The 17,651-nt window shown below is 37.7% G+C and overlaps 1 protein-coding gene across 11 annotated transcripts in view; it reads right to left on the bottom strand.

Moving 5' to 3' along the window:
• Window positions 1-928: 928 nt before the first annotated feature.
• atp8a1 (ATPase phospholipid transporting 8A1) overlaps window positions 929-17,651 on the bottom strand; it is a 119,894-nt gene continuing 103,171 nt past the window's right edge. For 4 of the 11 annotated variants that reach the window (XM_058076632.2, XM_058076633.2, XM_058076631.2 and 1 more), the window contains 4 exons: window positions 10,603-10,691; window positions 10,360-10,452; window positions 6,933-7,024; window positions 929-2,519 (listed from right to left, as the gene is read on the bottom strand). In XM_058076632.2, coding sequence (XP_057932615.2) covers window positions 2,422-2,519; window positions 6,933-7,024; window positions 10,360-10,452; window positions 10,603-10,691 — 372 coding nt within the window. In that variant the 3' untranslated portion in view covers window positions 929-2,421. Of the gene's footprint in view, window positions 2,520-3,469; window positions 3,797-5,009; window positions 7,025-8,811; window positions 9,468-10,359; window positions 10,453-10,602; window positions 10,692-17,651 lie in introns of those variants that run through there. The other 7 variants (XM_078788430.1, XR_009130232.2, XM_078788425.1 and 4 more) reach the window with 7 other exon arrangements.

Here is a 17,651-nt window from a genome sequence, read left to right as displayed (position 1 = left end):
ACAAACTTTTGATTGTAATATTTTTACTTTTTTTTACTTTAACATTGCAACCGTGACAGTAACATTACAACTTTATTCTTCTAACATTGCGACTTTACTGTAACTTTAGCAGTTTTCTCTCGTAATAATATCACAACTTTATTGCTGTGACAATACAACTTTATATTATATTTTATACATCATGAACATTTTCTATTTATATTACGAGGTTATGACCGAAAAACTATTTTTTTCTCGTAATATTACAACTTTATTTCATTTTCAACATTTTTCTTGTAATAGTATATCACTCTTCTCCCTACTTTTTTTCTGTAAGATTACGACTTTATTCCTTTAATATTATAGACGTTTTCCTTAATTTCAACAATTGGATTCCTGAAAGATTTCACTTGATTTTCCTGCTTATTTTACTATTTATTTTCTTTGCTGTGTTGCCCTAATATCGCTTAGTAGAAGACAGACATGCAATGCGTACATACAATAAAAGTTAACATAGTAGAAGTGACACACATAGAAACACACATCACATGCACATGCACACACACACACACACACACGCACACACACACACAGTCAGAAGTCGTATCTCCCATAGGGAGAAGAAAGCCATCGCACAGACATGAAGTATTAAGTACAATAATTAGAAATAAACCAAGCAGTAACAATATTAACCATTGAGAGATGTTTAAGAAAGCGCCGTGTCCTGGGGGAAGGGGCGCGGTGGGTCGGGGTTAAAGGTTACAAAGCCAGTCAAATGCAAAAATGTGTGTACATCTCCAAATATAAAAATACAAATCCACAAAATAATAACTATAGGTTGTCGTCGATACTGGCGTACTGGAGTTTCCTGGGTATTTTCTTCTCTCGTAAGCTAATGGCACTTATGTTGGAAGGGTTCCAATCTCCACAACCACTACGGTCTGAAATCTTGTTTTTTGTCTTTTTTTTGTGTACGTGTGCATCCTACGCTAGCTTGTTTTCCTCTGGGATGGAAACGTAGGCACCTTTGTGAGTGTGGAGTCAGGAGGGATGTGTGGAATGCTATCATCCATCAAAAGCTGGAAACCGGACCAAAACAAATCCAGACTAAAACCAGGCACAGTATCTATTACATTACTCGAATAAGGAACAAGAATGTGTGTTTTGTCGAAGCGAGGATGAAGGCATGATGCAAATGTAAGGCTTTTACACATGACGCGCTTCCTTTAGTGCAAAAAATCCAATCAACTAACTTAAAAGTCTGCTAACTTTTCGAGAGTGGGTGGTCGAGTTTTTTCCGAATTCACGAGTACTTCACGAGATTGTACACACGACTGCTCTTTGGCAATCTGACGCCACCTTTTGATTTGGGGTTGAATCGTCACATGAAACAGTGTTTAGTCGGGGTGCAACGGTACATTTGCTCATGGGACACGTCATACCGACTTCCCTCATCGGTCAAAATTAGGTCAAGGACAGGAAGTGAAACTGACGATACATGATACTTCACGATATAGTCACTGGTCTACTCTGTAAACAAATACAGTACAGAGGAACCTTGGTTAGCATATGCCCTGGTTAGCATGTTTTTCGGTTTAAGTCGAAAAGTTACGCCATGATGTAGCAAACTCCGCGAGTCCAACTGTGTATTTTTATCACAAAAGCCTTTTTGCTTTCTAACAAAATGGAGACCAGAACCAGAAGTGAAGTCATTAACTGGTGACTCTGTAGTTCTTTGCTAACTAACACGGTTCCGCCACAACTACAATAAAACTACAATAGCAAAACTATTAAAAAAATGTGTAAAATTTTGTGTTAACATTTTTGGCTTCCCGGAAAGAATCAATTGGATTTACGTAATTTCTTGTGAAAAAAACTGATTCGGTTAGAGTATGTTTCGGTTTGAGTCGCGCCTTCTGGAACTGATTCATGAACACTTGGCCTTACGGTGAAACACATAAACAAAGTACTTTACTTTTCCTTAAATCCGTTTCATTTTTACATTTTTTTTATAGCTATTAAAACAAAAGCTAAGCGGTTTTATGTACTGTAATACAAGTATTATTACTAACTTACTATAATAAAAATAAGACCTAAAACCGAGGTACGTGCCAAACTGTGATTATGGTGTACCGTTACACCCCCGTGGTTTGTATTTAAATTGTCCGCAATGGTTTTTAGTGGGTTTGGTTTAATGCTAATAATAGTTAATAACTCTTCGCTCAATTTGGGGGATGAGTGAGGGCGAAGAAACGAAGAAAGCACCATGCTCATCACACAAGCGTTCCCTTTCACCAAGAATACATCATTCCATTCTTGTCTGTCTGTGGTCGTATTAAGAGTCCAAAAATGTCATCCTCCTTCCAAAAATACAAAAAAAAAAGGAAAAAAAACCACCACCAGAAAGGTGGAACTTGTGGCTTCGGATTGATTGGTGGGCGCTCACCACTCTCTGCTCCTCTGCTTGGTGGTGTCGTACGCTCGGATCACCTCCGACTGGGACACCACGCCGTTCTCGTCTTGGGAGAAGGCGTAGCCATCTGTCAAGCGGGACGGAACGTATTAAAATGGAGTTGACAAACAGCGGATTACTGGGGAAAAAATATTGATCAGAGACAAAACAGGGAAAACAGTATGTTGCAATCATGCATTAAAATAGAATAAATGAAATAAAAAATGTAAAAAAAAGTTTTTAATTGTCCTTTATGTAAATTACATTTAAGAATTAAAAATAAGTAGCGACGATATATATTTTTGATTGAATACCTAATCTACTTATGTAATACTTAAAAAGGGATTTAATACATTGTCCTTTAATTAATTTGAACTTTATTATTATAATACATAATAACAAGAATAATAATATCTATGTATGTATTTAATTATACTTATTTTTTAGTTGATTACTTAAAACATAATCTCTAAAAAAATCATATGACTTACTCAATAATTTAATTTCATGTAATATATATATATATATATATATACGGAAATGTATTACATTCATTTCCATTTGTATTATTCATTTCTATATTTAATGACGTTAAAATTAATGAATTGGATAATTTAAGTCAAATGTTAAATGTTAAATTTACATCTTAAATATATAAATGGAGAAGAAAAACACCATACTTTTGCTAAATCAGGAGCTAAGAGGCTAGCGAGAATCAGTTAGCTGTTAGCTTACAGACATTTCCCAAAGACACATTAAAATCTCAAATAAAAGCAAAATGAGTTACTAAATGCACAGAATACAATGTTAAAACAACATTCTAAACATTTCATTGTGTTTTAGTTGCACCTTTTGGACAAAGTATGGGCAAAGTATTTTGGACAGAGCTAGGCTAATGCTAAGCAAAGCCCAGTAGCTAGCAACATATTGTGAAACAAGGAATATACTCCTTAAAAATGTTGCATTTAATGACACTAAACAACGTACTAAGGAGTTACCCAAGCTACTGGTTCCTAAAGTTACCCTTCAGTGGCTCACCTTGAGGTGTCAAATGAGCGGGTCAGTACCTGGGGGGCCAGCGGGTCAGCTCAAAGGAGCGTGCTGAGCCGGGGTGGGAGGGGGGAATAACAGCGCAACATTTGGTCATTTCACCTACAGATTTTTGTCTTTTACTAAGGTCACTGCAGGACACGGCAGGCACACGAGGAAGAGGACAGGAGGACAGGAAGTCATGGAACCAAAAGAAGAGACCAGGGAAAAACGGAGGGGGGGTCTAATGAGGAACTATAATGGAGGCAGGTGTGGGTTTGAGTCACTAATTCAAATCTGATAAAAGGAATCACACAACAAGCGACTCATCCCCACCTATGAGACAACAAACAAAGAGCAAACCCATCAGACAAAAGGACACAACACAACAAAACACAACACGATACAAAGAAATAAAACACTAAATCAAAAGTGACACCTTTGAACATCCATCAGTGTCGGTCTTTAGTAGTTTTCATCAACTTGAAAAATATTATTTTGATATTTTCACAAAAAATAAACAAACAAATAAATAAATTTCATTTTTTAATTAACTGGAAAAAATGTATTCAAAAAACTTACAGGTTACTCCATATTTTTCAGAAAGTCAAAAAATAAGTATTTATTTTTTAATTAAAGTTTTATTTTAACAAGTTTTCATCAACTTGAAGAATATTATTTTGATATTTAAAAAAAAATACAAATAAATAAATATATTTATTTTGTTTTTCACATAGATACAAATAAATAAATACATTTGTTTTGTTTTTTTCAACTTTTAATTAACTCGAAAAAATTTACTCGAAAAACTTAGTTTACGCAATGTTTTCAGAAAGTTTTATTTTAGAAACTTTAACAAGTTTTAATCAACTTGAAAAATATTATTTTGATATTTTCAGAAAAAAATACAAATAAATAAATATATTTATTTTGTTTTTTACATACATTCAAATACAAATAAATAAATAAATATATTTATTTTGGGTTTTTTTTACTTTTAATTACCTAGAAAAAATTTACTCAAAAAACTTAGTTTACTGGATATTTTCAGAAAGTAAAAAAAAACCCAACTATTTATTTTTTTATTAAAGTTTTATTTTAACAAGTTTTCATCAACTTGAAGAATATTATTTTGATATTTAAAAAAAATACAAATAAATAAATAAATATATTTATTTTGTTTTTCACATAGATACAAATAAATAAATAAATACATTTGTTTTGTTTTTTTCAACTTTTAATTAACTCAAAAAATGTACTCGAAAAACTTAGTTTACTCGATATTTTCAGAAAGTTTTATTTTAGAAACTTTTACAAGTTTTCATCAACTTGAAAAATATTATTTTGATATTTTCAGAAAAAAATACAAATAAATAAATATATTTATTTTGTTTTTTTTACATACATTCAAATACAAATAAATAAATAAATATATTTATTTTGTTTTTTTTCAACTTTTAATTACCTAAAAAAAATTTACTCGAAAAAAAACTTAGTTTACTGGATATTTTCAGAAAGTAAAAAAAAACAAACTATTTATTTTTTAAATAAAGTTTTATTTTATCAACTTGAAAAATATCTTGTTGACTTTGCAGGTTATTTGGTATTTCCAATTAAAAAACTAATTAATTATCTGCTCTTTTTTTCAATAAAGCTGTCGTTAAATTTCCAGGTTACGCCCTGTTGTCAAACAAAGTAGTTAACCTAATTATACATTTTTTGTGGTTGTTTTGTTCAGCTCTTTGATTGCACTACAATACAAAAAAACCTGCATTTACCTTTCCAAGTTACTCAATGTTGTCAAAAACTAGCATAAAATAATCAAAAGTATGTCGCTTAATTATATGTCTTAGTTATTTTGAAATAAAGATGCGATTACTGCATAGTTACTCAAAAATTCTGTCCAGTTGCTCAATATTCTCAAAACCAAAAAACAACTAAGAAAAAAAAATATAGCTCGCCAAAGTAGACGCATTGTTTTTTTTTTAAATTAAGCTTTTTGTTTACATGTTTTCATAAATTCGAAAAAAACACAATTTGCAGGTGACTCGATTTTGTCAAAATAAACAAATCAATAAAAAAATTCTAAGTAGCAAGTTTTAGTTTAGCAAAAAAAAATCTGCATTTTTTGTATTTTGTCATAAACAAAGACATAAAAAAGTAGCTAGTTTAATTATACACTTTAGCAAGTCGTTATTTTAAAAAAAGGGTTGTAATTACTCGACTACTTGCGATATTATCAAATACAAAAATCTAAAGCTAGCTAGCCTAAGTGGAACGGAGCTTTGTTTACAATGTTTCAACAGTATTAAAAAACAAAAAATCTACCTTATAATTAGGGATGTCTGATATAGTTGTTTTTGTCAAAAACTGATATACCTATATTGTCCAGCTATCAATTTCCAATACCGATATGTGTAACATGACATACGTATATCCTGTGGTGGAATGAACACATAAGCATCTTTTTTATATCGGTTTTCAATATGGGGAAAAAAATCCATAATACCAATATCAACTGATATCATATTTTTATGCTGATATAGGATATCGGTACTGATAATTATCAGACATCCCTACTCATAATAATGTAATATTATATTAAAGTATTGGTTCATGAAATAATACATTATAAAATAAAATATATTTTTAATCTGCTGTGTAGCTAAAGTCGATCCTGTCTGGTTACTTTTGGTGTCTTAAAAAAAGCAAATTAAATGTTGAAGGAGATGAACAAAAAGGGCGACGAAAAGAAAAAGAAAAGACGATTCGGATGTACATGCGGTCGTCCTCATGCTGGAAGTATTCATCCACTCTGATTTGCTATGAAGGGGACTCACCAGCTTAAGGCGGTGCCAGCGTTTTTTGGCGCAATCGGCAAAATGGCCGCATCAAAGGGTTAACAGAATCTATCAATAAGCTGATCCCACTCAGTGAAGGTGGGATGTCGTTGTAACTGTATGTGCTTTCTCACAAGATGGCGGGGCTACGGAGCGTTCGATGTTGAGCTGCAGACCCCTGTGCCGGCTTTCAAACAGGCGCAGTCCTACCACTGTTAAGACCCTTTAAGTCAGGACTTGGTCTTGGTTTTTTTTTTTTTTTAGATGGCTTTAGGCCTTATAGCCCTCAGCGAATGGGTGGGACTGTCTTTCCTTTTGACTCTGTGGCTAGCAGACTCAAGGATGGAGGACCATTCCTCTAGAGTGGCGTGCCTAAAGCCACCAGAACCAAAGACTCATCCAACTGTTTTACCAGGACTTGGCCAACGTTGATGTGATCCTCTTTTGTGAAAATGTGCATCTGATTTCAGTGAAAGCCCCTGTTTCTGTGTCCTGTTCACACCAGTTGAGACCCCAAGAACTATTCTTCTGCATGATTTGGTGAGATTGCCCTAAAATGACCCCTGCGCTACATACGGATCCAAAAGTGTGAACTTTGTGCAAGAAAAAGAAGACAATGTTGTGTAACTCACGTAGCAGGTTCTGCTGCATGGACTCGGAACGGTACAGACTCACAGTGCTCTTCTTGAAGACGTTCTTCAGGAGCTGGGCCCTCTCCGTCAAACTACACACACACACACACACACAAGTGCAGCCAGTGTGTTAGCAGCATGCTGAGAGCCACAGGCTGATTTCATGATCCATTCATCAAGCACCTCCCAGCCAGCCAGAGTCTACCTGCTGGCTCCAACGCCATGTAGGGAGACAAAGTGGACGAGACAAAGTGTGGGTGAAATAGGTCATGTATGTCGAGCAGCAGGCTGCAGGAAAGGAATTCATGTAAAGCTAACAAATGCGTGGACGACATGTCTTCATGTGTGCGATATTCTGCGTGTGTTTTACATGTAAAAGTGTGTGTGTGTGTGCGTGTGCGTGTGTGTGGCTGGGTCTGGGACAGCGGCCAGGCAGAGGGATCACTTTCAGCCAGCAGGAGATCTCACACGGATCTGCTTCATGCTAATGGACGCTGCAGGCCTCAGAGCCCAGACAGCTGCAACCCCCCCCCCCCCCCCCCCCCCCATCGCTACACCTCCTCCCCGACAATACACACTCATTGTATCGCAGCAGCGCACCTCTCAAATGATGACAATCAGCTTTTCGCCGACGCAACGACATGATTGCTGATATTACAGTCAAAACCCGGCGGATTTAGCCGTCATTTGGAAGATTTGAGTCCTGATTTGGACTGATTGCACAGGCTAGGGCGGGATTCTTCTGATGTTGGGAAGGGAATTTCAGGGAGTTTTAGGTGGGATTTGTCATAAAAATGCTGCAAAGGAATGTTACAGTTCAGATTATACACAGGTATATATATATATACTATATACACTCCCCGCTTTCATGTACTTTCAGTCTTATTTTGACATACTTTTATGACAGTTTGAATCGTTTTTCTAATTATTTCATTTATTCATTTGTCATAATACTATTCTTTCATTTAATTACGAGCTTTGTTATTTATCACTATTTTAGATCCTATAACATTGACTCGTAAATTAAAAACTGCTTCATCTTCTTCATCTTTAACCTTTAGATGCATAAGTGGGTCAAAAATGACCCGGTCAGGTTGTTTTCTTGAAATATCTTTGTAATAAAAAAATGTTATCATTTCATATTCCAGGTATTCCTCAAAAATCATATTTTTGATATCATGTTGTTCACAATTTTAACTTATCTTTTATACATTTTAAGAAATTTTTGTTTTTGTGTTACTACCCCAACCTTCCATAAGTGGGTCAAAAATGACCCGGTCAGGTTGTTTTCTTGAAATATCTTCATAATTAATTTTTTTTATCATTTCATATTGCAGGTATTCCTCAAAAATCATATTTTTGATATCATGCCATTCACATTTTTAACTTATCTTTATGCAACACACAATGGACCCTCACATTTTCTATTGTTGTATTGTGGTCATTTTCTTTTTCAAAGATGTAAAAAACTGAAAAATGAAGATGTTTCTAACATGAAATCATTCTTGTGTGGTCCTAAATATAATACTAAATATCATACAAGTGATTATTCCTAACCAAAATGGCAAAATTGTCATAAAAATGCATTGATTCTAGTATGGGTGATTTTTGAGCCACTTATGGAAGAGTGGAGGGTCCAGTCACTGGTGCATCTAAGGGTTAATATACTATGCTTTGTGATGGATGCCGTTTAAATGTATATATATACATAGTTCTCATTTTTTTAATTTATTGCATTTAGTTATATTTATTTTTTAATATTCTTAAGTTATATCATGATTACAGTTATGGTTTTTACTCTTATTAATAGTAGCATTACTCATACTGCTATCATATTAAATGCTGCTTTTTAACACGCATTTATGACTATGTTATTGAATATTTTCTGTAGTAAATCTATAGCAAATGCCTTCAATTTTCTTAATCGGAATTGTGATCAATAGTTGACAACTGGATTATTGTGTATTTTTATATTTTATTTATAAGACACTGAGTTAGTCTTCTGTATGTAATTATGTCCACTTTGCATTATGAAGTATATACAGTTTTATCCATAACACTACATTATAAGAATGTGTGTTGCAGCGTAGCTTGTCACTGATCACCAGTGTGTAAACTTACTTTTTAATACTTTTTAAAAAAAAATATGACTCCAAAAAGGTTATTACAAAAGTGAGTAGCAGCCGTGCATACAAGATACTGGATACTAAAACAAGCCCCAGTACAGTTATTACAAAGTATTAGAGTGTGTATGTGTATTACTATGTGTTATTTACAAATACTGCAGTGCAGATTAGACACACTGCAAGTCACCTGCCAGATTAATAACATGACATGACAACATTAGACAAAAATGGAAGATCTGTAAGAGTATGAAATAGTAGCATTACATTACTGTCTTCTGTCCACACACACACACACACACACACACACACACACACACACATTTTAAAGAGCCTCCATAGAGACACGTGTGCCCCCACCACTGACCATGAGGCCATTTTTAGCCAATCAGAAGCTTGAAGAAAGTCATTTCTGGAAAAGTCACATGAATCAAAATGAGACAAATGTTAAAAAATAAATAAAAAAATGCTAAACCACATTCAAAATCATATTTTTAAGGAGAAATGCCCGTTTATGCGTGGACCTTTTGCTTAGTTTTAGTGTGCGATCATACCACTCGTGTTTAGTTAGGTTAAAAGGAACTCTGGTCCGTTTGCTGGACTGGTACGGTTCAAGTCTGAATGGGATCATCCGAAACCAGGAGGGTCTCGGTCTGCTTGCAAGTTAAGTTGAATTTATGCATATGGCACTCCCCTGGCACGCCCCTGTAAGACCAAGCTCCGAACCTGGGGAGACAGAGCCTTCTCCATCGCTGCCCCCACCCTCTGGAACTCTTTGCCCCATTCACTCCGTGCTTGCCCTGACCTTCCCACCTTCAAAAACAACTAAAAAGCCACCTCTTTAAATCGGTTTTTAATGTCTAACTTTTTATATCTGACTGCTGTGCCCCGCCCCTCCCCGCTTTTACTCATCTTTTAACTGTGTATTAACCAATCAATGTTGGATTTTAACGTATCTTTTACTTGCTTTATTCAACTCCATTCTTCTGTAAAGTGTCTTTGAGTATTTTGAAAAGCGCTATACAAATAAAATGTATTATTATTATTATTATTATTATTATATGTTCTTTACTGTGCAGGATGTGGTCACATGACAGAAATATAAGTGTCCACGCTAATAAATGCTCACCAAATATCTTCTTACAGACCAGAGTACCACTGTGTACAATGTGTACAATGTGTACAATGTGTACAATGTGTATACTGTATGTGGTTCCTGTGCTCACTAACTGCTTCCTGAGGTCAATATCATTTTTTTGAGTGTGTAAAAAGACATCAAAACGTGAAGTAAAGGTGCTGCGTACCTTTTCCCTTGCACTACCGCCCCAGGATCTTTGGATAACGCCTCCAGCTCCTGCACCTCGTCCACCAGCGTCTTAAAACACACTCTCTTCACCCTGAATCCAAACATCAAGACATAAAAAACATCACTGAGTAGACTTTAATGGAGTGCAGATGCGGACTGAATCAAAGGCCAGCCGAAACAAACAAGTCCAAGGAGAAGACAGGAGGAGATTCAGGAGGAATTTCCTGCTAAGGAGACTCACACTTTGTAGGCCACGTCAAAGACCAGCGAGGTGATAGGGATGAAGACCAGGCCCATCCAGAAGACCCCCGACGAGAACATCATCTCCGCCTGACAACACGCACGGGTCATTGTAGGACAAGACAGAACTTAGCAGACTATCATATAACACGAAGAGCTCTTAGAAGGAAGGAACACCTGATAACAGGCGACCTTCATCATCCTCTTCAGCGGCTCTTAATGAGAAGCATGCATGACAAAGACCAGCCAAAACAAACAGTCGTGTTGTGGAAACGCTGAGGGAGATGGAGCCAAAGTGCCCTAATCTGGCGTGACTAAATGATACCATGCTTTTGTCTGGACCGCAACCCCCTCAGGCCTCCCGGGTGGAGGAAGTACCTGAGAAGGATTGAGGGTGCGGGTGTCGTTCACCTGAAAGCAGCTCCTTATAGTACGCATCCCTTTAATTATAGTTGGGCTCTTAATTGAAAGCAGGAGAGATTTCTGAGACGTCAACTTACTGTAACTTTAATGTTAATAATGATGTGGAGTGCATGAGAAAGCAGAAAGGAAAATGTTACATTGTGGGGCACTCTGTTGGTTGTGGATACAAAGCTTTGGAAGATATGCCGGCATACGTCCATTCATCTTCTGCTGGAGCCTACCCCAGCTGACTTCACCAGCGTACACCCTGGACTGGTGGCCAGCCAATCACAGGGCACATATAGACAAACAACCATTCACACTCACATTCATACCTATGGACAATTTGGAGTGGCTAATTAACCTAGCATGTTTTTGGAATGTGGGAGGAAACCGGAGTACCCGGAGAAAACCCACGCATGCACGGGGAGAACATGCAAACTCCACACAGAGATGGCCGAGGGTGGAATTGAACCCTGGTCTCCTAGCTGTGTGGCCTGCGCGCTAACCACTCGATCGCCGTGCAGCTCGTGACAGAACCATTCATTCATTCACTTTCTACCGCTTATCCTCACGAGGTTCTCAGGGGCTGCTGGAGCCTATCCCAGCTGTCTTCGGGCGAGAGGCGGGGTACACCCTGCTTGGGTTTTCTCCGGGTACTCCGGTTTCCTCCCACATTCCAAAAACATGCTAGGTTAATTAGCCACTCCAAATTGTCCATAGGTATGAATGTGAGTGTGAATGGTTGTTTGTCTATATGTGCCCTGTGATTGGCTGGCCACCAGTCCAGGGTGTACCCCGCCTCTTGCCCAAATTGAGCTGGGATAGGCTCCAGCATACCCCCAGAAAATGCAAGGATGGATCAATCTATCTTTCCTCAACAAGTATGTATGTCAGCAAATGTTTTTATATGGAATGGTGGAGCTTCAGAAGATTTTATTTTTATTTTATTGTATTTATTTTGGGGGGGGGGGTGTAGTATGAGAGGGGGCCACCTTTCATCTGTCAGCGCGGGAGCATGTTTACTTTGGTTGTACTGAAACGTTCTGTCGTGATGTGTCAAAGAGCGCTCCTCTCATTGTGACGGACCACTTGTTCCAACTGCTGGGGGAGGGGCCCCTTAGCTGTGCGCTTCCTGTAATGTGACACATACGGGGCCCCCATGATGCACACTCACACACGTATACACACACACACACACACACACACACGTACACACATCACCATCCGTGTCAAAAGTATCAAAGCGGCCTTTTTGGCTCAAATGAGCGAATGTGTTCGCCATTAGCTGCTAATTGGCTTTGATGTGCGGCAGGAGGAAACCCCAAAACGACGGCAAATCAAAAATGTCTCCGAGATGCGACATGAATGAATAGAGCTTTTCTGTGCGGCTACCTTGACAACGTAAAGAGGCGAGCGAGGCAAATTAAACCATACGTTTATGGCAATTTTTGAAATGACGCATTCAGGTGGAAATTCGGCTGTTTTTCTTGTAAGTTGCTTTCATAATTTTCATGTTCTGAACATCTTAAACGTCTTAAACTGCAGCGTTTAAGCTGTCTAGAGAGGCTTTTGACAAATAAATCAGCACATTAATAATCCTCCTTTAGAGCAAGTCAACTTTACCCAAAGAGCGAACACAGCAACACTAAATGTTTGCCTTCAGGCATCTAAAAGGGCACCCCGGCGGCCAGCAGGCGTGACGACACCTTATACCAGGGGGCCCTCGGGGGCTCGGATGGTTGGAGAGAGGTCCTGGAGGAAAAGTGGTTGTTGGGGGGGGGGGCTTTTGGGACAAACCAATAATCTTATCTGACTTGTTTGGACAAACTGTGGCGTTCGTGAGCGTTTGGAAAAGCCGCCAAGGGTCTTCTCACAATGTTGGTTTCGTACGATTATATCAAGTTAAAAAGTGTCCACCATTTTTCATCTCTATGACTGTACTCTACTAACACAGACAGGAAGCAGAACTGGAGGTAGCAGAGATGAGGATGCTGAGGTTCAAATTGGGAGTGACCAGGATAGATAGGATCAGGAACGAGTACACCAGAGTGACATTATATGTTAGAGATAAAGTCCTTCAGGCCAGACTGAGATGGTTGGGACATGTCCAGAGGAGAGATAGTGAATATGTTGGTAGAAGGATGCTGCCAGGTAGGAGGCGTAGAGGAAGACCAAAGAGGAGGTTTATGGATGTAGTGAAGGAGGACATGAGGGTAGTTGATGCAGAAGACAGGGTTGGATGGAGAAGATAGATTTGCGGTGGCGACCCCTGAAGGAAAAAGCGCAAAGAGAAAGAAGAAGACTAACTGCTAACTCCAACATCAAAATGTTCAGCTCATCAGCACATGTAGGAATTTTTATTTTCCAACATTCCAAATTTCAGCTTTTTTAGTGTAAATGAAATGGTGCTCCCAACTATTGAAAAATTATTTTCAATTTCATTGCATTTATTTTAAACGGTGACATCATAGATGTTTGCTGGTTGGATGCTCGTGTAATCTATCTATCTATCCATCTATCCACCAATACATCCATCCATCCATCCACCAATACATCCATCCACCAATACATCCATCCACCCATCCACCAATACATCCATCTATCCATCCAACAATACATCCATCCATTCACCCATCCATCCACCAACACATCCATCTATCAATCCATCCACCCATCCATCCACCAATACATCCATCCATCCATCCATCCACCAATACATCCATCCATCCATCCACTAATACACACATCCATCCATCCATTCACAAATACATCCATCCATCCATCCACCAATACATCCATCCATCCATCCATCCATCCGTCTACATTCTAACATTTCAAATTCCGCCATTTTGTTGTCCACCAACTACTCCTACATTTGTCAACCGCTTCAAATCCTTCCAACATCAAAAAATCCAGCTCAATCGGGACACAGAGGCTATCATTCAGGACTTTTAGAATTCCCAACATATTCCATAATTCAATATTTTTCTCTGATAAAATATCAGAGACCCATTAAAAATTGACAATGTCCAGAGTAAATAATACAACAAATTGAATAAATATTACAAAGACATATCAACTAACATCATGGTTAAATTGATGCTACGTTATCAATACAAATGTATTCAATATAAGTCACTTTGACCAAGATCATAAATTTGCGTTTCAGTTTGTAAGAGCACTTTAAGTATCAATATAATTCAATCAACTCTGAGGCATAATTATCAATGTTTCAATTAAATCTTGTTACGTAACAATTGCATTCAACTCAATGGGGTTACAAACCCAATTCAAAACTACATTGCCACTTGGGCGGATATGAAAAAAGTAACATAAAAGCACCATAAAATAGGAAAAACTACCAAGCAAAAGTTATCTGAAGTCAATGTCTTTTAGCAGCATGTTCGGCTGTTATATAAACTTTTATGATAGCACCGTTATAAAAATATGGCACATAAATGGGTCGGGACGACTGTTTGTAGCTATGCTAAATTAGCAGTTAGCTTGATATGCTTTTGAATGGCACCATTCGCGAGGCTGTAATATATGAGTTAATATAAGTGTTTTAACAACGCATCCCAACATATCCCATTCCACGGCATTCAGCGGCTTCAATCGAATGATGTCATAGCTTCGGCAACATTACCTTTAACGTCTGCGATGATGAACCAACAGCAAACAACTGAGATATTCTCCTTTTCAACACGACTCTGACAGCCTCGTTGACAAGGTCCGGCCCCTAAAACAACACCGGCACCGACAAATCTGCCAATAACGCCGCAGAAGAGCTCCGACGGGGGAAAACAAACAGAGACTTTCTCGCTGGGCTCGTCCGTCCACGCCATGTGTCTTCCAGCAAAGACAGCAAACCTTTTACACAAACATGTATCAGTCAGCGCTTTGATTTACTGTGTTTGGAGAAGACCAGGGCGGTATACAATCAATAACAGGTCACAATCTGACGATATATGACGTTCGTGGCGGACATTATGGGTTGTGGTCAAAATGCTTAGGAAGACATGCTAGCATACATGTAGTACAGATTAGGGATTGACCCTTATGGTTTTTTTGGGCAGGGGCTATACTGGCCGGCCGATGTATTGGTCGATATCGATTCAAATCAACAACGCAAATATCGGCCCGATATATCGGCCGGCCGATGTATCGGTCGATACCGATTCAAATAAAGGACGCAAATATCAGCCCGATGTATCAGTTGATACCGATTCAAATAAAGACCGCAAATATCGGCCTGATATATTGGCCGGCCGATGTATCGGTCGATATCGATTCAAATCAACAACGCAAATATCGGCCTGATATATCGGCTGGCCGATGTATCGGTCGATACCGATTCAAATAAAGGACGCAAATATCAGCCCAATGTATCAGTTGATACCGATTCAAATAAAGACCGCAAATATCGGCCTGATATATTGGCCGGCCGATGTATCGGTCGATATCGATTCAAATCAAGAACGCAAATATCGGCCCGATATATCGGCCAGCCAATGTATCGGTCGATACCGATTCAAATAAAGGACGCAAATATCAGCCCGATGTATCAGTCGATACCGATTCAAATAAAGACCGCAAATATCGGCCTGATATATTGGCCAGCCGATGTATCGGTCGATACCGATTCAAATAAAGACCGCAAATATCGGCCCGATATATTGGCCGGCCGATGTATCGGTCGATACCGATTCAAATAAAGAACGTAAATATCAGCCCGATATATCGGCCGGCCGATGTATCGGTCGATACCGATTCAAATAAAGACCGCAAATATCGGCCGATCCTTAGTACAGATATCCTGAAAATGCTAAATGGCTTATGGCTAATTAGTTGTAAGCCCCTGCCTTTGATGTATCTAATTACAGTGGAGTCCGTTTACATTGACGCCTCTCGGACTGGCAGACTAATGACAACACGAGTGGTTGTCAACATAACCAGAACCAAAAATGGCCATTCCATTTACTCACCAGCACGGGTGGATCCAGCACCTGTCCTGTCACGACGACACTCCAAAAACATAAATCTTGCCCGACATTGATGAACGTGTGTGACGAAACGAGAAAAGAGGAGGGCTTCTGGCTGTTTTTGACACATTGGGGTTAGCAGGGGGCGGCGGATGAAAAGCTGATGCAACAACTAGAGTTTAAGGAGCGAGAGAAAAGTGATGGCAAAGAGAGGAAGATGCATGAGCAGATTGGAGGAGGAGGGGGTTAGAAGATGTGGTCCAGCGGCAGGTCTTAGGCGGCAGGTCTTAGGCATGATCCCGCTTCTTCACAAGCTTCCCTGTGATGCAGTTTCAGGTTTCACACAAAGAAAGAAAGAAAGAAAGAAAGGAAAGACAGAAAGAAAGAAAGAAAGACAGAAAGAAAGAAAGGGACATGTCCTTGTTTGATGATCTACTGGGGAGCAAGGAGGGACAGAGGGCGGAAGTGGTGTGGTGTGGAAGATGACCAGTTTGTGGGTTTAATGGAGTGCTGCAGGGAGGGGATGAAAGCAACACCAGGCAACTCTAGCGTCCTCCACACAGCGTTTGCTCATAAACACTTGATTAGGTACACCTGCACCATCTACTAAGATCCAATACAATAAGCTCATTTTGGATTCAACAACAAAATATCATGCAACATCTTATTAGAACAATATGTTGAAAATACCGCTCTGACCTCAAGCTTTATGGAGAATAGAGCCCCCATTTTTAGAAGAAAAATGCACATATTAATCATAATGGCCTTATCATAAATTAATTGATTAATTTGTATAAGACAAACGTTGTTAGAAAGTGTTCGTTTAAAAGTTTAAAGTAACAATTTTATGCAGATAAACTTATGCAGATAACAACAGTTACATGAAAAAAGTCAGAAAATTATGCAAATGAAGTCCTGATTTTATTATAATTTGTTTAAATATATACGTATATATATATATATATATATATATATATATATATATATATATACATATATAAAATAAAATCAGGACTTTTATTCGAATTAAGGAACTATGCGAATAAAGTCCTTTTATTGGAATTAAGGAATTATGTGAATAAGGTCCTGATTTTATTATAATTTGTTTAAATATATATATATATATATATATATGTGCGTGTGACTATATATATATTTAAACAAATTATGATAAAATCAGGACTTTATTCGCATAATTTTCTGACTATATATTACTTGCAATTGTACAATGAATAGGCCATAAGCTTGCAAAAAAATGCTGTTGTATTAAAATAAGCTGGAATGGTCTTTTTTTTTTCAGTCATAACATGCATGCAGTCTTAATTTTACAAAAATAAATATGTAACAGCACGAAGAATAAAAAGTCTAGAAAAAACAGCCGTGATATGAGAAAAAAGCTATATGTTTAGGAGAAAAAATGTTATAATATCACAACAATAAAGTCCAAATGTAATAGCAATGAAGTTGTCACTTGTAAATAGCATGAGGAGAAGAAAAAGTAATTTTTTAAAAGTTGATATGTGAAAAAGTAATTTTAAAAACGTTGGTGTAAGAATTAAAATGGAAATTTACAAAAAATCAGAATATGAGGGAAAAATTTATTTTTTCAGGAAGTTTCCGTATATCAGAATGAAGGTGAAATTTCATGAAATGGCATAAAAAT

The sequence above is a fragment of the Doryrhamphus excisus genome, linkage group LG23, assembly GCF_037039965.1.
Source record: "Doryrhamphus excisus strain RoL-2023G ecotype Guam linkage group LG23, RoL_Dexc_Guam_v1.1, whole genome shotgun sequence".
NCBI classification, from domain to species: Eukaryota; Metazoa; Chordata; class Actinopteri; order Syngnathiformes; family Syngnathidae; genus Doryrhamphus; species Doryrhamphus excisus.
Note: the sequence above shows the minus strand (reverse complement) of the source record. Positions and strands in the feature narration are given on the sequence as shown.